This window comes from Bos mutus, chromosome 9 (genome assembly GCF_027580195.1).
Source record: "Bos mutus isolate GX-2022 chromosome 9, NWIPB_WYAK_1.1, whole genome shotgun sequence".
Lineage (NCBI taxonomy): Eukaryota > Metazoa > Chordata > Mammalia > Artiodactyla > Bovidae > Bos > Bos mutus.
The window spans coordinates 96,253,082-96,277,228 of NC_091625.1; the positions used below are offsets into that span (position 1 = coordinate 96,253,082).

Sequence of the window (24,147 nt, forward strand, 5' to 3'; positions counted from 1 at the left end):
ATATTAGTTTCAGGTATAATAATGAGTATACCTAAACATAATAATTCAGTATTTGTGTGCATTGCAAGGTGATCACCACAATAAGTCTAGTTAACATCTATCACCATATGTACGTTGTAATTTTTTTTCTTGTGATGAGAGCTTCTAAGATTTGTTCATGTAACCACTTTCAAATATGCAGTCAAGTATAATTAACTATAGTCATCAGGTGGTATATCATAACTACTTGATTTTTTTTTTGGACTTTCATTATCATTTGATGTTTAGAACTTTTCTGTTTCAGCAACGATCAGTGACATTTATCGGTGCCATTGGGAAGATCAATGATGTGTTTAATCCCATCCACTCACATCAGATTCTGATGTCCACCCCCCACCCCAGGTTCTGAGTCTTTGTGATTGTTGTTTAGTCACTAAGCTGTGCCCAACTCTTTGCTGCGCACCACGCCTCCTGTCCTTGACTATTTCCCGGAGTTCGCTCAAATTTATGTCCATTGAGTCAGTGATGCCATCTAACCATCTCATCTTCTGCCACCCCATCACTCCTTTTGCCTTCGATCTTTCCCGGCATCAGGATCTTTACCAAAGAGTCAGCTCTTTGCATCAGGTGGCCAAAGTAATGGAGCTTAAGGTTAGAGTCTTAAAATATTTTTTTTATTTGTTTATTTTGGGCTGTGCTGGATCTTCATTGCTGGGAGGGCTTTTCTCTAGTTGCGACGAGCAGAGGCTACTCTCTGTTGCAGTGCCCGGGCTTCCGGTTGGTGTGACTCCTCTTGTTGCAGAGCACGGGCTCTGTTGTGCACAGGTTTCATAGTCGTGGTGTGTGGGCTCAGTAGTTGCGGCTCCCAGGCTCTAGCGCTCAAGCTCAATAGTCGTAGCACCTGGGCTTCGTTGCTCTGTGGCACGTGGGATCTTCCCAGATCAGGGACTGAACCTGTGTCTCCTGCATTGGCAGGCGGATTCTGTATACCTGAGCCACCAGGGAAGCCCAAGGTTAGAGTTTTAGAACTGAGAATGCAAGCTCTTCTTTTTCCCTTCTCTCTGTCATTTACTTTAACACCTTCCCTCCTTCAGAACCCTCACAGATTTGTTTTTAAGAAATGAAGAAGAGTTCCAGCATATGACCTACAGCTGCAGCCCATCAACCTTTGCTGATATTAAGGCTGCACTTTGGATCCCAAGGAACCTCTAGAAAGATGCACTTCTTGCTGTTCAAGGCAGTGAGCCCAGTCGGGGGGGCATAGAGTAGAGGGGTAGAACTCTCTCGGGCCAGATGGAAATGCTCAGAATAATATCTCTGCTACAGAGCATCCTCACCAAAGAACTGGCTGAGCCCAAGGTCCAGTAAGTACAGGGCCACCAGCCGTATATGGCCATGGAGCCCCGAAGTGTGGCTGATCTGAACGTGATGTCAGAGTAAGCTGCACAGTGGATTACAAATATTTAGTCTGATATAAAGCACATGAACCATCTCTTCAGTAGTTTCACATTGATCACCTGTTAAAATGATTGTATTGGGGATAGACTAGATTAAATGCAACGTATTCTTAAGGTTAATTTTGCCTATTTCTTCTTACATTTTTGATGTTAGTACTAGAAAATTTAAACTGATGTGGGTTACGCTATGTTTTTACTGGACAAAGCTGGTCTAGGTACTTGGAATTTGTTTTTAACTACTTTTGTGTGTGTGCTAAATCATGCTAAATCTCTTCAGTCGTGGCTGACTCTTTGTGACTTCATGGACTGTGGCCTGCCAGGCTCCTCTGTCTATGGGATTCTCCAGGCAAGAGTACTGGAATGGGATGCCCAGCCCTTCTCCAGGGGATCTTCCCTACCCAGCGGTCACACCTGCATCTCCTGTGTCTCCTTCACTGGCAGGCAGGCTCTTTACCACTGAGCCACCAGGGAATCGCTTTAAGTACTTTCAGTTCAGTTCAGTCGCCCTGTCGTGTCCGACTCTTTGCGACCCCATGGACCACAGAATGCCAGGCCTCCCTGTCCATCTCCAACTCCCAGAGTTTACTCAAACTCATGTCCATTGAGTAGGTGATGCCATCCAACCATCTCATCCTCTGTCATTCCCTTCTCCTCCCACCTTCAATCTTTCCCAGCATCAGGGTCTTTTCCAATGAATCAGCTCTTCACATCAGGTGGCCAAAGTATTGGAGTTTCAGCTTCAGCATCAGTCCTTCCAATGAACACTCAGGACTGATCTCCTTTAGGATGGACTGGTTGGATCTCCTTGCAGTCCAAGGGACTCTCAAGAGTCTTCTCCAACACCACATTTCAAAAGCATCAATTCTTCGGCTCTCAGCTTTCTTTATAGTCCAACTCTCACATCCATACATGACTACTAGAAAATTAACTACTTTAATACGCATCAAATAAGGGTCAAATACTCATGATCATTTTAATTATGAACTTTGCTTTATCATATGAATTGTCATGGTAAATATCTTCTCTATGATCTTTTTTCTAAGGGAAGTTAAAAAAAATTTTTTTAATTTATTTAGGCTGTTTTGAGTCCTTGTTGTTGCATAGGCTTTTCTCTGGATGCAGTGTGGGGACTCCTCATTGTGCTGGCCTCCCTTGTTGCAGAGCACAGGCTCTAGGCACGCAGGCTTCAGTAGTTGGGGCTCATGGGCTCAGTAGCTGGTGTTCCTGGGCTCTACAGCACAGGCTCAGTAGTCATGCCGGTTGGGGCTACTTGCTCACGGCACATGGGATCTTCCCACACCAGGGACTGAAACCATGTCTCCTGCATTGGCAGGCGGGCTCTACCACTGAGCCTCCAGGGAAGCCCTTTCCTCTCGTTTAAAAGTATATTGAGGTTTTAAAAAATTCCTCTATGGTTTTTCCAGTGGTAATGTATGGATGTGAGAGTTGGACTGTGAAGAAAGCTGAGCGCCGAAGAATTGATGCTTTTGAACTGTGGTGTTGGAGAAGACTCTTGAGAGTCCCTTGGACTGCAAGGAGATCCAACCAGTCCATTCTAAAGAAGATCAGCCCTGGGATTTCTTTGGAAGGAATGATGCTAAAGCTGAAACTCCAGTACTTTGGCCACCTCATGCAAAGAGTAGACTCATTGGAAGACTCTGGTGCTAGGAGGGATTAGGGGCAGAAGGAGAAGGGGACAACAGAGGATGAGATGGTTGGATGGCATCATTGCCTCGATGGACATAGGTTTGGGTGAACTCTGGGAGTTGGTGATGGACAGGGAGGCCTGGCGTGCTGCAATTCATGGGATGGCAAAGAGTTGGACACAACTGAGCAACTGAACTGAACTGAACTGAAAAAATTCCCAGAGTGCCATGGGCAATTTGGCAAATTCTCTTTTATGGGTGCCAGGCAGCCTTGCTTCCACGTAGCAGCTGGTCAGGGTTCTGTGATGTTAAACATCTATTCCTGGACCTGCTGGCTCTAGCCTCCACCCGACTGAAGGGGACGACTGTGAGGAGGTGGGCCAGGGGACATGGCACCAGCACAGTCACTCTGCACCCGCTCCCGGCCTCAACAAGCCCCACAGCTCCTGGGACTTCTCTGAAAGACCTATAGGGTGATTAACTTTGAGGGTGACTTCCAAATCAGTGAACCCCAAATCCTCAAGTGCTATTTTGCTTACACAGACTTCTTACAAAACGTTTCTAGAGAACAGAGCCTGTGGGGAATTTGCGATGACACGAAGTTGGCATTGGATTCAAGAAGTGATAAATTCCCCTGCTCATCGGTGGCTTCACTTTTCCTTGCGACAAATGACAACTGTTAAAAACTCCACCCACTGAGATCCACCAGGTAAAATTGCAAGGCTGGAAATGCAACCACTCGACACTATCTCCTCCCCTGCCCGCGCCAGACCCTGCTGCTCAGCTGGGTTCTTCCCTTTTAACTCAGGGGGCTCAAGTTCCTTCCCGGCCAGTAAGAATAATACTAGGAGGCAGCAGGTTAGGCAGGATTTCAGGGACCACCTGGGCATCTCACATGAGTCTCCGGAGAGGTTGTTAAAATGCAGATTCTGGGGCTTCCCTGGAGACTCAGTGGTAAAGAATCCACCTGCCAATGAAGGAGACATGGGTTCAGTCTCTGATCTGGGAAGATCCTACCTGCCGTGGGATAACTAAACCTGAGCACCCCAACTACTGAGCCTGTGCTCTGAAGCCCAGGAGCTGCAGCTACTGAAGCCTGCACGTCCCAGAGCCCATCCTCTGCAGCAAGAGAAGCCACCACGATGAGAAGTCCACGCACCGCAGCTACAGAGGAGCACCCGCTCGCCACAACTAGAGAAAAGCCCTAGCAGCGATCAAGACCCAGCACAGCCTAAAGTGAAAAATTACAAATCTCCTCTTTAAAGAAAAAATGCAGATTCTGATTTCTTCATCCAAGATAGAGCATCTTTAACAAGTTCCCTGGCAAAAAAGCTGTGGATTCACGGACCACACTTTGAGTAGGAAGGTTCTCCAAGCATCTTTTTGCTCTGTGTACATTCTTGAAAAATTACCCTGCCTTAACCCTGCCTCGGAGATCACCAGTGCCAGATGAACTTTAAATATGCCCGGTAAACATAAGAAAATCTAATAATAAAAGAAATCTATTCCTTTTTTGCAGAAGGCACAATGACAGTTGTCTTTACAAAAGGAATACCTTTAAAAAGAATCTCCCTAACTTGTGCATTGTAGTATAAACTACAGTTTACTAACGGAAAAGATTTTTTTTTAATGCCAACTGAATTATCATCTGGAAGCAGAGTATCTCCAAAAAGTTATAAAAATAATATTAGTATAGAGTAGATTGGCTCCGTTTCTGAACACTCACTGGTACCAGGTGTGTATACTGCTGACCTTGGACGAAATAAACAGCAGTGGAAGTGAGAAATAGACCTAAGGGCCTAGATCTGATAGACAGAGTGCCTGATGAATGATGGAATGAGGTCCGTGACACTGTACAGGAGACAGGGATCAAGACCATCCCCATGGAAAAGAAATGCAAAAAAGCAAAATGGCTGTCTGGGGAGGCCTTACAAATAGCTGTGAAAAGAAGAGAAGTGAAAAGCAAAGGAGAAAAGGAAAGATATAAGCATCTGAATGCAGAGTTCCAAAGAATAGCAAGAAGAGATAAGAAAGCCTTCCTCAGAGATCAATGCAAAGAAATAGAGGAAAACAACAGAATGGGAAGGACTAGAGATCTCTTTGAGAAAATTAGAGATACCAAGGGGACATTTCATGCAAAGATGGGCTCAATAAAGGACAGAAATGGTATAGACCTAACAGAAGCAGAAGATATTAAGAAGAGATGGCAAGAATACACAGAAGAACTGTACAAAAAAGATCTTTACGACCCAGATAATCATGATGGTGTGATCACTGACCTAGAGCCAGACATCCTGGAATGTGAAGTCAAGTGGGCCTTAGAAAGCATCACTACGAACAAAGCTAGTGGAGGTGATGGAATTCCAGTTGAGCTATTTCAAATCCTGAAAGATGATGCTGTGAAAGTGCTGCACTCAATATGCCAGAAAACTTGGAAAACTCAGCAATGGCCACAGGATTGGAAAAGGTCAGTTTTTCATTCCAATCCCAAAGAAAGGCAATGCCAAAGAATGCTCAAACTACCGCACAATTGCACTCATCTCACACGCTAGAAAAGTAATGCTCAAAATTCTCCAAGCCAGGCTTCAGCAATACATGAACCATGAACTTCCAGATGTTCAAGCTGGTTTTTGAAAAGGCAGAGGAACCAGAGATCAAATTGCCAACATCCGCTGGCTCATGGAAAAAGCAAGAGAGTTCCAGAAAAACATCTATTTCTGCTTTATTGACTATGCCAAAGCCTTTGACTGTGTGGATCACAATAAACTGTGGAAAATTCCTCAAGAGATGGGAATACCAGATTAGCTTACCTGCCTCTTGAGAAATCTGTATGCGGGTCAAGAAGCAACAGTTAGAACTGGACATGGAACAACAAACTGGTTCCAAATAGGAAAAGGAGTATGTCAAGGCTGTATATTGTCACCCTGCTTATTTAACTTATATGCAGAGTCCATCATGAGAAACGCTGGACTGGAAGAAACACAAGCTGGAATCAAGATTGCCAGGAGAAATATCAATAACCTCAGATATGCAGATGACACCACCCTTATGGCAGAAAGCAAAGAAGAACTAAAAAGCCTCTTGATGAAAGTGAAAGTGGAGAGTGAAAAAGTTGGCTTAAAGCTCAACATTCAGAAAACAAAGATCATGGCATCCGGTCCCATCGCTTCATGGGAAATAGATGGGGAAACAGTGGAAACAGTGTCAGACTTTATTTTTCTGGGCTCCAAAATCACTGCAGATGGTGACTGCAGCCATGAAATCAAAAGACGCTTACTCCTTGGAAGGAAAGTTATGACCAACCTAGATAGCATATTGAAAAGCAGAGACATTACTTTGCCAACAAAGGTCCGTCTAGTCAAGGCTATGGTTTTTCCTGTGGTCATGTATGAATGTGAGAGTTGGACTGTGAAGAAGGCTGAGCGCCGAAGAATTGATGCTTTTGAACTGTGGTGTTGGAGAAGACTCTTGAGAGTCCCTTGGACTGCAAGGAGATCCAACCAGTCCATTCTGAAGGAGATCAGCCCTGGGATTACTTTGGAGGGAATGATGCTGAAGCTGAAACTCCAGTACTTTGGCCACCTCATGCGAAGAGTTGACTCATTGGAAAAGACTCTGATGCTGGGAGGGATTGGGGGCAGGAGGAGAAGGGGACGACAGAGAATGAGATGGCTGGATGGCATCACCGACTCGATGGACGTGAGTCTGAGTGAACTTTGGGAGTTGGTGATGGACAGGGAGGCCTGGCGTGCTGCAGTTCATGGGGTCACAAAGAGTCGGACACGACTGAGTGACTGATCTGATCTGATCTGAAAGATGAGTTTATTTGGGAATAGCAGAGGCATTACACATCACGACATATGATCTGAGGAGAATCATAGCCCAGTCTGAGAATACAAAGGGAAGGTTAGCTTTCATTAGGTTCTGGGAAGAAATTGGGGAGAGTTGTTTTGAACAAAAGTTCATTGGAGGAGAATGAAAGTTCGGGGTTATTTAAATAATGTGCTGGTAAGAAAATGTTCTAAAATAAAACATCTCTAGCCTGATCCTGGCTGTTTATCTCTTAAAATTTTTTTTTGTTGAAGTATAGTTGATTTACAGTGTCATACTGGTTTCAAGTTTACAGAAAAGTGATTCCGTTTTGCATATACATATATCTATTTTTTCAGACTCTTTTCCCTCATATATTATTAAAATATATTGAGTTTAGTTCCCTGTGATATTCATAGATCATTGTTGGTTATTTTATATATAATAATGTGTATATGTTAATTCTAAACTCCTGATTTATCTCTCCCACCCTTTCCCCTTTGGTAACTGTAAGCTTGTTTCTTGCCCAGAAACCAATCCCTTGTCAGGAGAGCTCTGAACACCATATTTATAATAGATGGTTATTTATAGTGTCTTTCTCTTCCTTGGCAATTTAAATTAAAATGTCAACTTCAAGAAATGTTTCAGAAAGGCACCAGAAAGAATTATAAATAGAACTTGATTAATCAAAGAAAGATGAATAAAGTATGCTTTTAACACAGGGTACATCGTTGTTGATGTAAAGCAAAAGTCTTGGCAGAATTAAAAGACAGTTGGGAAACAAATAGAACAAATAGCCATCCGTTCAGTAAATGAATATCAGGAAACCAACCTGTACAGTCTACCTGTGAGCAGCCCCTTTTTCAACGAGTGACGTTGCTAGGCAACAAGGATCCAAACAGACAGACGTTTCCAAGAGCATTTCCCATCTTCCTTTGCTCCAAATGAGAGCAGGCAGACACCTCTTAGGTGGATAAATGTATGACAAACTCTAAAGCCAAGTTAGATACTCAAGATAACATACTGTATGGCTCCACTTACAGGAAATTCTAGAAGGCAAACTAATTACAGAAAGCAGATGAGGGTTTACTGGGGGCTGAACATCAGGGGGAAAGAATTGATTGCAAAGAGACAGGAGGAAACTTTTGAGGGTGGTAGAAATATTCCACATCATAATGGCAGTGATGATTATGTGACTTGACGCATTTGTCAAAATTTCATGAAATGTAGCTTAAAGTTGCTAAATACTACTGGATGTAAATTATATTTCAATAAAACAAAGTTTAAAGTTCATCTATCTATAATAATCTAATATAGCATTTCTATTCTTTTACATCTAAGACTATGCAAACACTTTGGAGATAGAAAATAAGCACGATTTCATTTCAAAATACAGAGCTAGAAGTTGTTGTAAAAGGGTAGGCGCTGAACCAGTCACTGCGCATGGGTTGCCAAGACTTTCCTGGATGAATTCCATCCAAGATATGGCTTTTAGTCTCCCGAGGTCTTTGGACACCCAGAAAGTGGGTCATCTTTCAGAATATCTGCGTCACTGTGGACAGTGTGTTAGTAAATCAAAGACGAGCTGGATTTGTTCTCAAATTGGCAAAATACTCACTTGCTTGGAAGCACTATTAATCCTTTCATTTACTGAATGGGGAAATTGGTCTTGATTATCTTCAGTTATTATCAGCGCTGCATATTCTTTTGCTGTGGGATGTATATTAGGCATTAAACGTGTGCTTTGGAAAAGCAGAGATCATGTGACCGCTTGATTCTAAATATGAAAAGTTTGAAATTAAAACTAATATTAAATATTCTTACAGAGTAAATTGGAGTAGTGAAGCAATTATTTTCATTCTTAATTGCAAAGTTATTTTGCCTAAAATATTCTGTTATTATGCAAAAGCATTGTTCTGGACTGAATTCTTGAAATAATTCTGCTTTTGGCAACAAATAACAGAAAATCAATCTAAATGGGCTTCAGACAGTAAGCACAGTTCCAGGCTCCTGGATCTGGAATTCTAGACTTAAAACAGCGTCCAAGTTTGTTTAGACATGTGGATCACAATAAACTGTGGAAAATTCTTAAAGAGATGGGTTTACCAGACCACCTGACCTGCCTCCTGAGAAATCTGTATGCAGGTCAAGAAGCAGCAGTTAGAAGTGGACATGGAACAACAGCCTGGTTCCAAATCAGGAAAGGAGTACGTCAAGGCTGTATATTGTAACCCTGCTTATTTAACTTACATGCAGAGTACATCATGTGAAATTCCGGGCTGGATGAAGCAGAAGCTGGAATCAAGACTGCCGGAAGAAATATCAATCACCTCAGATATGCAGATGACACCACCCTTATGGCAGAAATTGAAGAAAATTAAAGAGCCTCTTGATAAAAGTGAAAGAGGAGACTGAAAAAATTGGATTAAAGCTCAACATTCAGAAAACAAAGATCATGGCATCCAGTCCCATCACTTCATGGCAAACAGATGGGGAAACAGTGGCTGACTTTGTTTTTGGGGCTCCCAAATCACTGTAGATGGTGACTGCAGCCATGAAATTAAAAGACGCTCACTCCTTGGAAGGAAAGTTATAACCAACCTAGACAGCATATTAAAAAGCAGAGACATTACTTTGCCAACAAAGTTCTGTCTGTCTAGTCAAGGCTGTGGTTTTTCCAGTGGTCATGTATGGATGTGAGAGTTGGACTATAAAGAAAGCTGAGCGCCGAAGAATTGATGTTTTTGAACTGTGGTGTTGGAGAAGACTCTTGAGAGTCCCTTGGACTGCAAGGAGATGCAACCAGTCCATCCTAAAGGTGATCAGTCCTGGGTGTTCATCAGAAGGATGGATGTTGAAGCTGAAACTCCAATACTTGGGCCACCTGATGCTCATTGGAACTGACTCATTGGAAAAACCCTGATGCTGGGAAAGATTGAAGGTGGGAGGAGAAGGGGACGACAGAAGATGAGATGGTTGGATGGCATCACCGACTCAATGAACATGAGTTTGAGTAAACTCTGGGAGTTGGGGATGGACAGGGAGGCCTGGCGTGCTGTGGTCCATGGGGTCGCAAAGAGTTGGACATGACTGAGTGACTGAACTGAACTGACTGAACTGAATAAATCGTTGTGAATATTGCTGTTGAAAAGGAAAGCTTGTCCCCCTCTGTGCCGTGGGTGATCGTGGTGCTCATGTGCAGATGAGCAATGCTGTCAGGAACTTCCTGGAGAGAAGAGAACAGTATGACATAAACATGACCCCAAGTTTTCCTGAGTTGGGAAAAACTCTAAGTGAAAAGAAAAGAACTGCTGGAGGAGTCATCCATCCGTGGAGGAAAGCTGCCCTCATATAATGAGTGGTTTTAATCTGGAATTTAAAGATCCTCAAAATCTAAATCATTTTCATCAAGGCCACCTTTTCCATAAAATAGTGTTTTAACTAAAGATTAGCTTTTTGGTCATAATGTCCTTCTCTAAAATTATATAGAAGTTACCATAAACCACAGAGAAGCTTTCTAGAATAAAAAGTTTTAATATGTTCAGTAGTGCGGTAAGACAATGAGGAACAGAAGCTCTCAACTGCCTGGACTTCACATCCTGGCTTAGCCATCCTTCTTCTATTGAATCCTTGTGTGCTAAGCCTTGGTTTACTTATTTATACAATAGAACCCTGAAGAGTACTCACTTTAGAGAGTCTTGATGAGAATTAAATGGACTATTTCATGCTACATTTCAATTCATCAATTCATTAGCCCAGAATCTAAGAAATATTACATACTTCGTAGGCGTTAGCCATTTTAATATGGGCAATATATAGAAACTAACTGTGAAAAATATTTTGATAACCAACCGTGTAAAAATATACAGTTTTCCCCTGGTATCTGTGGAATATTGGTTCAAAGACCCTCTGCAGATACCAAAATCCTCAGATGCTCAAGACCCTTGTACAGAATGGGTCTCAGCTGATGCTCTGTATCCCCAAGTTCTGCGTCCATGGGTTCAATCAGTCACAGGCCCCACTACTGGTTGAATCCACAGAGGCAGAACCTGTGGATGTGAAGAGCCAACTGTATTGTTGGGACATACTAAATTCTTTTGCTTCTGGTATTCCTGATTTGTTTTTGGAACAGCAGAGGTGAGGGTAGGGGGTCTTAGAATTTTGAATATTAGCTCAGGGAACATTTTAATAAGGATTGCATTAGTTATAGTACAGGTCAACTTGCTGCTGTAACAGAGATCTCCAAAAATACAGCGACAAAAAAGAGAAAAGTGCCTTTTTCTATTACGTGCCCACGCAGAGGTGAGTAGCCCAGCCCTGAGGGTAGCTCTGCCCCATGAGGTCACCCAGGACCCGGGTTCCATTTATCTCATTTCTCCATTATCACCTGCAATAGGTTGTATAATGGAAGCCATTTCACCAGTGTCGTCTTCCTCCATCCCTCAGGAAGGGGGAAACTGTGAATGGAGAGCAAACCATTTCCTTTATAAAGGATGGGACCCAGAACTTGTACACATGGCTTCTACTCCCACGTCGTTGCTGAGGTCTTGGTCACTGGACCACCCACAACTGAAAGAGAGGCTAGAAAATATGACTTTAACTAGGCAGCCGTGAGCCTAACTGAAACTCTGTGGGTTCTGTTATCCAGAGGGGGATGGAAAGAGTGCATGGTTGGATCAGTTAGCAGTCTTCCACTAGCGTCGCTATGGAAACTACTGTTGCTTCATTGATCCTAGGATACTGTTGATTTAGAGACGCATCATCATTTTATGTGCCGCTCACTGAGAAAAGCCATGCTATTGAAGCTGTGGCTCATTACTCTCTTATCAGCTGAGTTATAGGACACATCCTAATTTTGAGATTTTGAAGTGTGAAAACTTTGTGTCTTGTTGTAGAAGAAATACAAGCTTTCCTGGTGGCTCAGTGGTGAAGAATCTGCCTGCAATGCTGGAGAGGCAGGTTTGATTCCTGGGTTGGGAAGATCCCTTAGAGAAGGAAATAGCAACCCACTCCAATATTCTCGCCTGGGAAATCCCGTGGACAGAGGAACCTGGTGGACTACAGTCCAGGGGGTCACAAAAGAGTCTAACATGACTTGGTGACTAAACAACAACGAGAGAAGAAATACAGTGTCAGAAAGACTTAGGAAAATAAAGTGATCTAAAGAATTCGTTTTGCAATCTTCTTTTTGTGTGTGTGACTTTCCTCAGAGCAAGCATAGGCAACAGATGTCAAGATTTGGTTGATGCATTGAATGTGATGTTTAGAACGGGTGATTGACAAGGTACTATCCATGAGAATTCAAGTCAAATTCCAACACAAAGGCTTGGGGAAAATTTGCCAAGCTTTCCACTCAGTCTGGAACAGATCTGGAGTTGAGCAAACAGACAATGAGGGTCCTGTTTTCACTAACCAGGGATCTCACTTAGCAGAAGGACGAAGACCAAGGACTACACTCAGCACAGAGTCGTGGCCAAGGCACTTGACTTCCTGTTTCAGCACTCAGTAATCACCCAAATATTGGCTGGACACCAGACACTTTGCTTGGTGCTACAATACAGTCTCTGCCCCACAAGAACTCCAGAGCTCACGCAGGGAGAAGAATATGTAGACCTGTAAAGGCATGCAATTGTGTAGAGCCTGTGATAGAAGTCTAGTAAGTGGAGGCACAGAGTGGAGATCACCAGTTCTACCTGAGGTTAGGGAAGACCTGCAGAACCAGGGAGAGTAAGAATTCTTCAGGCAGAAGTAACACTATGCAAGTGTATGGAAGTGTGGCACAGCGGTCACTGCAGGAGACTGAGTTACGGTCTCTTCCGCACACAGAATTAGAAGCAGAGGGCCTTCCCTGGCATTCCAGTGGTTAAGGCTTCATGCTTCCACTGCAGGGGGTGTGGGTTCAATCCCTGGTCAAGGTACTTAAGATCCAACATGCCGCTTCATGCAGCCAAAAAAAGGAAGAAGAATTTTAAAAGCTCAGTAATCAAGATAAATACTATTCTAGTACAATATTTAAATACACAAAACTTAATGCAAAAAAAAATTTGTAAAAAAAAAAAAAGACCGGAAGCAGTGGGTATGTTCAGCTGTTTCCTTTTTAGTACTTTACTCATAGGAGGCAAAGAGCAATATTTGTTTAATTGAATTCGAGAAAGACCAACTTCTTGAATGGCCAAATAAGGATGAGCTGAATTTTCCTGTTATCAAAAAGATGCTGGATTCCAGTACACGGAAAGAAACAATAGGACACCGTTGATGCCAGCCTTGCTCTAGAACCTACCATGACTCTAGCTTATTGGTTAGCATAAGATTTGAGGAGTTAATAGATAAAGGAGCTTGTTTAGAGCCTGCTTTCACCACGTTTATGCTTGTGTTCTCCAATGTGACAATGCACAAATGTAGTTTACTTTGGAACACACCTTTTATCTTTGTTTATTCCAAGCACATAGTACTGCTGATTCTCAGCACAGCAAGCACACCTTTGAGAATCTGACCGAGGACAAAGGCTAGAGAACCAAACTTTTTGTACTCAGGTGCTAAGATGTCATAACGAAAGACCCTGATTGGTTCAGTAAGATCATTCGGTAGCTTTGAATCTGGTCAATGACGAATCTATAACATGCAGATGTCTCTTGCTGTGTATTCCTACTGAAAATCTGCTTCTCTTGTATAGATCACTGTTACGGATGAGGAAGTTAGTAATCCATCCTTTGTAGATCTGGTGAGAACTCCCCAAATGAGGAAGTGCACACTGATACTTATGTTTGCTTGGTAAGTTTGGTTTGTGATGGATTCAAAAGCTTGTGTCAAATTTACAACGCATCCCTCTCTCCAGATCAGGTGGAAGTTCTCTCTCACTTGTTCTCTGTTGTCTTTCGATGTTACTCCAGGTTCACAAGTGCTGTGGTTTATCAAGGACTCGTCATGCGCCTGGGAATTATAGGAGGCAACCTCTATATCGACTTTTTCATCTCGGGAGTTGTGGAGCTGCCAGGAGCCCTCTTGATCTTACTAACCATTGAGCGTTTTGGTCGACGCCTACCCTTTGCGGCCAGCAATGTCGTGGCAGGGGTGGCGTGCCTTGTCACTGCATTCTTACCAGAAGGTAACTGTCCCTCAAGTCTGCTTGGCAGCCAAGATCTTGAAAAAAATCTTAAAATAATCAAGAACGGGGGACTTCTCATCTTTAGCAAATGTCCCCTGGCATCAACATCATAGTGCCAGGCACACTCTTGTGATGTCTCTCCGTTTCTGCCAAATCAGCATAACGACTGTGAGTGTAGAAGATTGATTCTATAGATTTTTCCGTTTTCCCCAGTTGTAGGGTCATTTGTGGATGAAATAGATGTGTAAAACCTAGATTGTAGTCGTAGTTTACTTTTTTTAAAAAATTTAATTGAAATTTACTTTATGTACAATATTGCGTAGGTTACAGATGTACAGTATGATGATTCATGATATGTAAAGGTTGCATTCCATTTGTAGTTATTATAAAGTACTGGCTGTATTCTCCATATGGTACAACAGATTCTTGTAGCTTACTGTGTACCTAATAGTTGTGCCTCTTAGTCCCCTACCCCTACCTTACCCCCCTTTCCCTCTCCCCAGTGGTAGCCACTAGTCTGTTCTCTGTATCTGTGAGTTTGCTTTTTTTGTTATTTTCACTAGTTTGCTGTAATTTTTTAGATTCCACATATAGGTGATGTCTTATAGTATTTGTCTTTCTCTGTCTGACTTAGTTCTCTTAGCATAATGCCCTCCAAGGCTATCCATGTTGCTGCAAATAGCAAATTACATTCTTTTTATGGCTGAGGAGTTTTACATATATATATATAGGCTTCCCGCATAACTCGGTTGGTAAAGAATGTGCCTGCAATGTAGGAGACCACATCTTCTTTATCCACTCATGTGTCGATAGCCACTTAGGTTGCTTCTTAGTTATTGTAGAAATGCTGCTGTAACATTGGGGTGCATGTATCTTTTCCAATTAGTGGCTTTGGTTTTTTTCTCATATATATACCCAGGAATGGAATTCATGTAGTTTGCTTTGGATCACCTTTATCTGACTTAATTTTGTGATATCTTTGACCCTGTTTCACATTTCTTCTGTATCACTAATTCCCTGCAAAACACTAAGGTTACAAAGGGAAGAAAAACACATTTCTTGACTTGGAGAGGTTGACAACCTAGTGAAGAATATGGACAAAGTAGAGCACGGTTCTCAGAAGTATGAACCACCTGTGCTGGTTTAGGAACTAAACGTTCTTCATTATCACAGGAACATCCTGGAACCTTCTTCGTTATCTCGGGAATATCCCGGCAAGGAGGCTGAGGGATCATCCCTGTCCAGCAACGATAGCCTCACAGTCAGGCCAAGAGCTTGGGTGTGGGCTTGTGAGCTTCGGGTGGCAGATAAGCGCCTCCAAGTGACTGCGGCAGCTAGGACAATGGCAATGGGGAGGGAGCGATGCTGCGAGCAGGGATCAAGGTGGTGGCACTCAGGCCTGCATGGGAGACGGTGATTTCAGAGACACTTCAGAGTTAAACTGGGGAGGGGAGGGCTTGCTGACTGCTGTGCGATACAGAGGTTGTCGGTAACTCCAAGTGTGTGGCTAACCCACCGCCAATTATCCCTGTCCTGGAACACAGCAGGGCCTGGACGGTGGAAGCCTTTCAAACTCCCAGGGAATGTGTGTTTTAGATCAAGTTCATTATTTCCACATTCCAGGAGGTGTGTGGGGGGGGGAGGTTGCTGGGACAGCTGGAGCCTCTTGTAGTACTTTATGTCAGCACAAGAGAAGCATTTATTTTTTCAGTTTGAAGAATTTTTTTTTCTTTTCCATAAGGTTTATTACAAGATAGCGTGTACCATTCCCTGCGCGGTGCAATAGGGCCTTGCTGTTTGTCCATTCTCTATAGTTTGTATCTGCCAACCCCAAACTCCCAGTCCATCCCTTCCCTGCACCCTCCCCCGTGTTAACTACAAGTGTGTTCTCTAGAGTCTGTTTCTGTTTTGTAGATAAATTCGTTTCCTAGTTTGGATTCCACATATTGTTGTTGTTCAGTCACTATATATGGGATAACACGCACCACATCTTTATCCATTCATTCTTGCTTCTTAGTTACTGTAAAAATGCTGCTGTAACATTAGGGTGTGTATATCTTTTCCAGTAAGTGGCTTTGGTTTTTTTCTCATATATATACCCAGAAATGGAATTCATTTAGTTTGCTTTTGATCACCTTTATCTGACTTAATTTTGTGATATCTTTGACCCTGATTCACATTTCTTTCATATCACTAATTCCCTGCAAAACACAAAGGTTACAAAGGGAAGAAAAATACATTTCTTGACTTGGAGAGGTTGACAACCTAGTGAAGAATATGGACAAAGTAGAGCATGGTTCTCAGAAGTATGAACCGCCTGTGCTGATTCACGGACTGCAGCACGCCAGGCTCTTCTGCCCCCCACTATTTCCTGAAGTTTGCTCAAACTCACGTCCATTGAGTCGATGGTGCAACCCAACCATCTCATCCTCTGTCACCCCTTTCTCCCTTTGCCTTTGATCTTTCCCAGCACCAGGGTCTTTTCCAATGAGTTGGCTCTTTGCAATGTCAAAACAGTCAGACATTAATAGATAAGTTCATTAATAATATTCTTATGAAATCCTAAAACATCAAATAACCCTATTTAGATACCATTACAGAATGCCCACCTTCAGAATGAGAAGGGGGAGAAATCCTGTCATGTTGGAATGGTTGATGATAAACAGAACTGTTTCCATTTATCTCATTGTTCTTGAGCATGTGAGTTTCCTAGAGCCGCGGTATCAAAGTACCATGAACTGCATGGCTTGCAACACGGATTTGTTCTTTCATATCCTGGAGGCTGGAGTCTGACCTCCAGGTGTAGGCGTGGCCTCGCTTTCCCTGAAGGCTGTCAAAGGACACTTGCCTGCCTCTTCTGGGCTTCCGCTGGTTGCCAGCCATCCCTGCATTCCCGGACAGCATTCCCATCTCCGCCTCCATCTTCACATGACCTTCTCTGCATCTCTGGGCCTTAACTTAACCATGACATCTGCAAAGACCCTATTTTGAAATAAGGCCACACTCTGAGGTGGTGAACCTGAACTTTGGGGAACATCGTTCAACCTCCCACACTGGGCTAACGCATTATAAGAGTTGGGGAAGGGGATTCCCTGGCGGTCCAGCAGTTGGGACTTAGTGCTTTCACTGCCAGAGCCCAGGTTTGATCCCCTGGTCAGGGAACTAAGATTCTGCAAGCCTCCCTGTGTGGCCAAAAAAAAAAAAAAAAGACTTGGAGAAGTCAATATAAGTCAATACACATCTACTTAGTATCTATTAATTGCTGCCACTAAACTAGAAGTAAGGATAGAGCTATAAACAAGGTAGACATAATTTATTTTTTAACTTTTTATCTCATATTGGGGTATAGCTGATTAACAACATTGTGATAGTTTGAGGTGAACAGCAGAAGGGCTCAGCCATACATACACATGTGTCCATTCTGCCCCAAACCCTCCTCCCGTCCGGGCTGCCACATGACACTGAGCGGAGTTCCCTGTGCTGTACAGTAGGTCTTTGTTGGTTATCCATTTTAAATGCAGCAGTGTGTACATGACCATCCCAACCTCCCTAGCTATCCCTTCACCCTGGCAACCATAAGTTCATTTTCAAAGGAGACAGACAATTTCTATTGTTGGGCATTATGCACAATTTAGGAGAAGGTGACAAATGAGGACCACTGGATACTTCACTGATCTTTCCATTTTACTTTGGCACTGTATAGTTTTAGGTTTAATTTTTAAATGTAGTTTCCTAAGACAAGGTCATCTGTTTTCATCCCATATGGAATAGGAATCAAATATTAATTACATACTCATTGCATATGAAATTAGGAAAGTAAAGGGGAAAAAATGACTTAAGTTTGGCCCATCTTTTCGTGATAGAACTCTCCCCCAGAAGATTTTCTCTGGCCCCAGAAAGATTGGGATGGTTTTAATCATGTTGCCTCCAGCACCATCCCAGAAAGCATTGAAGATCAAATGTCCAAACCCATACTGAAGTAACTAAGTGGGTGGGAATCAAGCTGTCTTACAGAGAACACGCTCCTATATTGGAAAACAGAAGACAAAGAATACACTTTTCTGTTTGATCTGGTCAGGTTTATTTTGTAGACCGAATTTCCCAAGTCTTAGAGTTGTACTTAGCAGCAATGGAAACGACTTGCTCCTATTCTGGACGCATTTTATTTGTGTGTTCTGCAGATACAGCTGCTTTCGTAGTCTCATGCTCGTCGTAACTGACTGCCAAGAATAAGTTCAAATTCGTAGTGCTGTGTGTGAGTACCCAATGTTAGCAGGGGTTGCTTGCCTGAGCTGAGAGTCCTCACTTCCACTTAAGGAACTTTTGGACTTGGTTCCTTGGGCTGTTGAATTAACATTAGAAAGACTTTTCCTCTCAGCCATTCTTGACGTCATCACCAGGATGACTGCCCCTGAGAAGAATACTGAGCAGCCTTTTAGGGGAATCAGCTCTAAAATTATCTCAGAGAAAACTGTTTAACCAGCGTTCCCCCCACGAAGCCCGACTGGAGAATGAAATTCTGGAAAACAATTTTAGAACAATCGTCCGGGTTGTATCCTCATCTAAGACCCACTGTCTCTGACCCAAATTTTTGAATTCTAATTAAAGCCTGAAAAATAAAAGAGCTTTTTTTAAAATTTTATTTTGTGTTGGGGTATAGCCGATTAATACTTTTGTGATCGTTTCAGGTGTACAGCAAAGGGACTCACCGTACATATACAAGTATCCTTTCTCCCACAGACCTCCCTCCCATCCAGGCTGCCACATAACACTGAGCAGAGTTCCATGCGCTGTACAATAGGTCTTTGCTGGTTATCCTTTCTAATATAGCAGTGTAAACATGGCCTTCCCAAAGTCCCTAAGTGTTCCTTCCCCTTGGCAACCCTAAGTTCGTTTCCTAAGTCTTTGAGCCTCTGTTTTGTAAGTAAGTTCATCTGTATCATTTCTTGTTAGATCCCACATATAAGGAAAGTCATGTGATATTTCTCCTCCTTCTCTCTGTCTAACTTCACTCGGTATATACTCTCTAAGTCCGTCCATGTTGTTACAGATGGCATTGTTTCATTATTTTTAATGGCTGAGTAATATTCCATTGTGTGTGTGTGTGTGTGTGTGTGTGTGTGTATACCACATCTTCTTTATCTGTTCCCCTGTTGATGGACATGTAGGTTGCTTTCATGTCTTAGCTATTGTAAACTGCTGCAGTGAACACTGGGGTACATGTATCTATTCGGGCCATGGTTTTCTCCGAATGTATGCCCAAGAGTGGGATTGTAGGGTCATATGGTAGTTTTATTTTTAGTTTTTTTAGGCATCTCCAAACTGTTCTGCATAGTGGCTGTACCAATTTACATTCCCATCAACAGTGCAGGAGGGTTCCCTTCTCTCCACACCCTCTCCAACTTTTGTTGTTTGCGGATTTTTTTTTTATGATAGCCATTCTGACCAGTGTGAGGTGACATCTCATTGTACTTTTGATTTGCATTTCTCTAATAACTAGCGATGTTGAATATCTTTTCATGTGCCTATTGGCCATCTGTATTTTCTCTTTGGAGAAATGTCTATTCAGGTCTTCTGCCCATTTTTTGAGTGGGTTGTTTGTTTTGATGCTACTAAGCATCATAAGCTGTTTGTAAATTTTGGAGACTAGTTCCTTATCAGTCACATCATTTGCAAATATTTTCTCCCAACTGTGGGCTGTCTTTTCATTTTGTTTATTGTTTCCTTTGTTCTGCAAAAGCTTTTGAGCTTAAGTAGGGCCCAATTGTTTATTTTTGCTTTTATTTCCATTATTCTGGGAGCTGGATTGAAAAAGATGTCGCTGTGATTTATATCAGAGAGTGTTCTGCCTGTGTTTAAAAGAGCTTTTTAAGACCCATACTCATCTGCCATTTTTAATTTGAGTTTATTCAAGATAGCTATAAACCCGGCCGTTTGGGTAAGTCTTTTTGAAATGAAAAAGTTGTCTTGGACTTTTCTTTTTAAGTAAAAAGTATTAATGAGTCTGTTGCAGATGGGGCATTCAGAGGAGATATAAAATTGTGTTTGTTTAAAACCCTACATCCTTTCTTCAAAAACTGAGAAATTATTCTCAATAATCTCTAGCAGTTTGACCAAATCCCCTTCAGAGGGACCCTCTTTCTCTGTGTCCTCGGGAGTTCGTGGGAGGTAGTTTCAGCTTCAGTCCTCAATCTTAAATTGTCTTGTTTCTTGCCATTGCTATCAAAAGATATCTATCGTCACTCCAGGGCGAACTTAGAATATTACTGGTTTGGTTGGAAGTTTTTATGTGCAATCTTAATATTCACACATCCCTTACACCTCCTATAAATTGTTTTCATTTTACCCTTTTGTTGAAACAGCGGGCCGCTTCTCGAACTTCTCTTTTGTCACACATTTCAACAGAATCTCTGTCCAGTGAAGTTAGATACTGGCCTTTACTGCTTAGAAAGAGTTGAGATTCTTAAGAAAACCTGAAAGCATTTTCTTAACCTTTTATTGAATTGACTAGTTATTGATCTGTCTTCACTGAGCTAACCACATACATCTCTCATGCTCTGTGTGTGTGTGTGTGTGTTTTAATCTGGTTTCTTGGTTTTTGTTTTTTTCCCCATGAATGACCAGTTATAAGATTAAATTGTCACTGAAGTTGTCAGTGGGATTCACTCGTAGAGCAATCTTGATTCAGTAGAAAAAGCTGTAGCTTAAGAACCTAACCTGGTTCTTAAGTAATCAAGTTATTTCCATAGGAGCTGGAGGCATTCTCCTCTGCAGCCGCAGAGCAGCAAGAGGTCGCCCGGTCAGGCCGGGACCCAGGGAATCTGGGCACCAGCTGCCACTCTCCATTCCCCAGCACCTGGCACTGCCCCACCTGCTCACTGGAGGAAGGGGTGGAATGCGTTTCCTGGTCCCCTTCCCTGGCCTTAATGGAAAAGTGAAGGCTAAATACAACACGTGTTTACAGCTGTGCCAGAGCAGATGGCGGCCCAGCGCATCAGAGCATCTCTGCTGTTCCTTCCTCCCGACGTGACGGTAACGTGGGTGCTGCGGGTGTCCTCAGCTACAGCAATGTCCAGGACACCAGGATGTCCTGGCTAGCGAGCAACCAGCATGTGACAAGGTGGAGCCTCCCAGCCACGACCTGCACTCTGGAGCCCTCTTTTCCTCCCTCGCCCTCCTTGGCAGTTGTTTTGTTTAATGAGTTTTAGCTTTCTTTAGTAGTTGGGTATTCTCTGAATATCTATTACTTTGCTGACCAAGGTCCATCTAGTCAAAGCTATGGTTTTTCCAGTAGTCATGTTTGGATGTGAGAACTGGACCATAAAGAAGAGTGAGCACCAAAGAATTAATGCTTTTGAACTGCGATGTTGGAGACGACTCTTGAGAGTCCCTTGGACTGCAAGGAGATCCAACCAGTCCATCCTAAAGGAAATCAGTCCTGAATATTCACTGGAAGGACTGATGCTGAAGCTGAAACTCCAATACTTTGGCCACCTGATGTGAAGAGCTGACTGATTGGAAAAGGCCCTGATTCTGGGAAAGATTGAAGGTGGGAGGAAAAGGGGATGACAGAGGATGAGATGGTTGGATGGCATCACTGACTTGATGGACATGAGTTTGAGTAAACTCCGGGAGTTGGTGATGGACAGGGAAGCCTGGCGTGCTGCAGTCCATGGGGTCACAAAGAGTTGGACACGACAGAGCGACTGAACTGAACTGAACTGAACTGATTCTCTGAAGAGAACACACATAAATCTACCAAGTTCCAGCCTCTTATCTCATCCTTCTCATTCGTGCCTACTTTTCTACTAAAAAATTATATATTCAGGAAAGTGCAATAATTCTAGAAGGCAGGAGGACCATTTAATGCTGAGTGAGCACAAACAAGTATGAGTATAAATGTTACAGAAAGCTGTGTGGTGGGCCCGGCTGCTCACAGCTCAAAAGCCAATAAGCAGCCAGGTTGGCAGAAAGGAAACTTTGCTTTATTTCAGATGCCGGCAACTGGGGGGAGGGTGGCTAATGTCTGCGCAAAAGCCAAAGCCCACCCACCACCACCACCAGCACCACAAGCTTGGGGGTAAGAGCTTTAATAGAGTGTGGGAGGAGGGCTACATGCAGAAATGGCACAGTCAGCTCTGACAGTCATCTTCAAACTGGTCATCGGTGGTCTGACCAGCGTCATCTTGGTCACTTTAGGTACAGTTGGTCTTCGTTTCCAGGGTCCATTTGTCCCCGTTTCCTGAGGCCAGTTCTCGGAATCGTGACAGCTCATGTCCTGGGTGAAGTCTGATCATCATGTAGTTTTCTCCGCCTGGTGTTTTGTGTCTGTAAGACAGCTCACAGGATATGGCTCAGAATATTATCTATAGCCAGTGAGAAAGAAGTAAAGGTCCTTGACTATGCTTAATGATGACATTATTATTATTATTATTTAATCTCCTTTAACTGTTTTCCTTTGTTTTCCGCAATTCTCACTTCTCCAATTAAACTTATTCTTTGACCAAAGTTTTACACAGGCAAAAGGCAGGCAGAGGCCATGGTTCGTGGCGGGGGCAAGGACCGTGGGATCCTGCTCCATTCATAAAGGGGGAAGGTTTCCTTTTCAAAGATGAAAGTCAGGCGCATTCTGAACATCCTTGACTTTGGAGAGCAGACAAGCTCCTGTTTATGCAGTCATACGTGCCCACACCACATCTACCAAGAAAGGGTGGCATCAAATCAAAACTACAACGAGGCACCAACTCACACCAGTCAGAAAGGTCATCGTTAGAAAGCCTACAGATAGCAAGTTCTGGAAAGGCTGTGGAGAAAAGGGAACCTTCCTACACTATTGTGGGAATGTACCTGGTATAACCACTAAAAAGAGAACAGTATGGAGGTTCTTCAAAAAGCTAAAAATAGAGTTGCCGTCTGACCCAGCAATCCTACTGCTGAGTGGATGTCTGAACAAAACTGTAATTCAAAACATACATGCCCCTCTATGTTCATAGCAGCGCTATTCACAATAGCCAAGACATGGAAACAGCTTAAATGTCCATCAGCAGATAAACGAATAAAGAAGATGTAGTACATATATACACAGAATGCAATTCAGCCATAGAAAAGAAGGAAATAATGCCATTTGTAGCACCATGGGTCGACCTAGAGATGATCATTCTAAGCAAAGTAAGTCCGACGGAAGGAGAAACATCATATGATATTACTTACACGAGGAATCTAAAATATGACACAAATGAGCTTATCTATGAAACAGGAACAGACTCACAGGCACAGAGAACAGGCTTGTGGTTGCCAAGGGAGGGGGGCACAGGAGAGGGACAGAGAGAGAGCTTGGGGTTAGCAGATGCCAATGATGATACAGAGAATGACTAAATGACAAAGCATAGCCCAGGGAACTAGATTCAATATCTTGTGATAAGTCATCATGGAAAAGAATATGAAAAAGAATGTGTGTGTATCACTGAATCACTTTGCTGTCCAGCAGAAACGAACACAACATTGTATACAACTATAGAAAGAAACACTGGGCTGGAAGAAGCACAAGCTGGAATCAAGATTGCCAGGAGAAATATCAATAACCTCAGATATGCAGATGACACCACCCTTATGGCAGAAAGTGAAGAGGAACTAAAAAGCCTCTTGATGAAAGTGAAAGAGGACAGTGACAAAGTTGGCTTAAAGCTCAACATTCAGAAAACAAAGATCATGGCATCTGGTCCCACCACTTCATGGGAAATAGATGAGGAAACAGTGGAAACAGTGTCAGACTTTATTTTTTTGGGCTCCAAAATCACTGCGAATGGTGATTGCAGCCATGAAATTAAAAGACGCTTACTCCTTGGAAGGAAAGTTATGACCAACCTAGACAGCATATTGAAAAGCAGAGATATTGTTTTGCCAACCAAGGTCTGTCTAGTCAAGGCTATGGTTTTTCCAGTGGTCATGTATGGATGTGAGAGTTGGACTGTGAAGAAAGCCGAGCACCGAAGAATTGATGCTTTTGAACTGTGGTGTTGGAGAAGACTCTTGAGAGTCCCTTGGACAGCAAGGAGATCCAACCAGTCCATCCTAAAGGAAATCAGTCCTGGGTGTTCTTTGGAAGGACTGATGCTGAAGCTGAAACTCCAATACTCTGGCCACATCATGC

At 42.9% G+C, this 24,147-nt stretch overlaps 1 protein-coding gene across 1 annotated transcript in view; it reads left to right on the forward strand.

The window, feature by feature from the left end:
• SLC22A3 (solute carrier family 22 member 3) overlaps positions 1 to 24,147 on the forward strand; it is a 99,832-nt gene that overhangs the window by 62,459 nt on the left and 13,226 nt on the right. The window contains exons 6-7 of the mRNA XM_070376984.1: positions 13,566 to 13,663; positions 13,783 to 13,997. Coding sequence (XP_070233085.1) covers positions 13,566 to 13,663; positions 13,783 to 13,997 — 313 coding nt within the window. The remainder of the gene's footprint in view (positions 1 to 13,565; positions 13,664 to 13,782; positions 13,998 to 24,147) is intronic.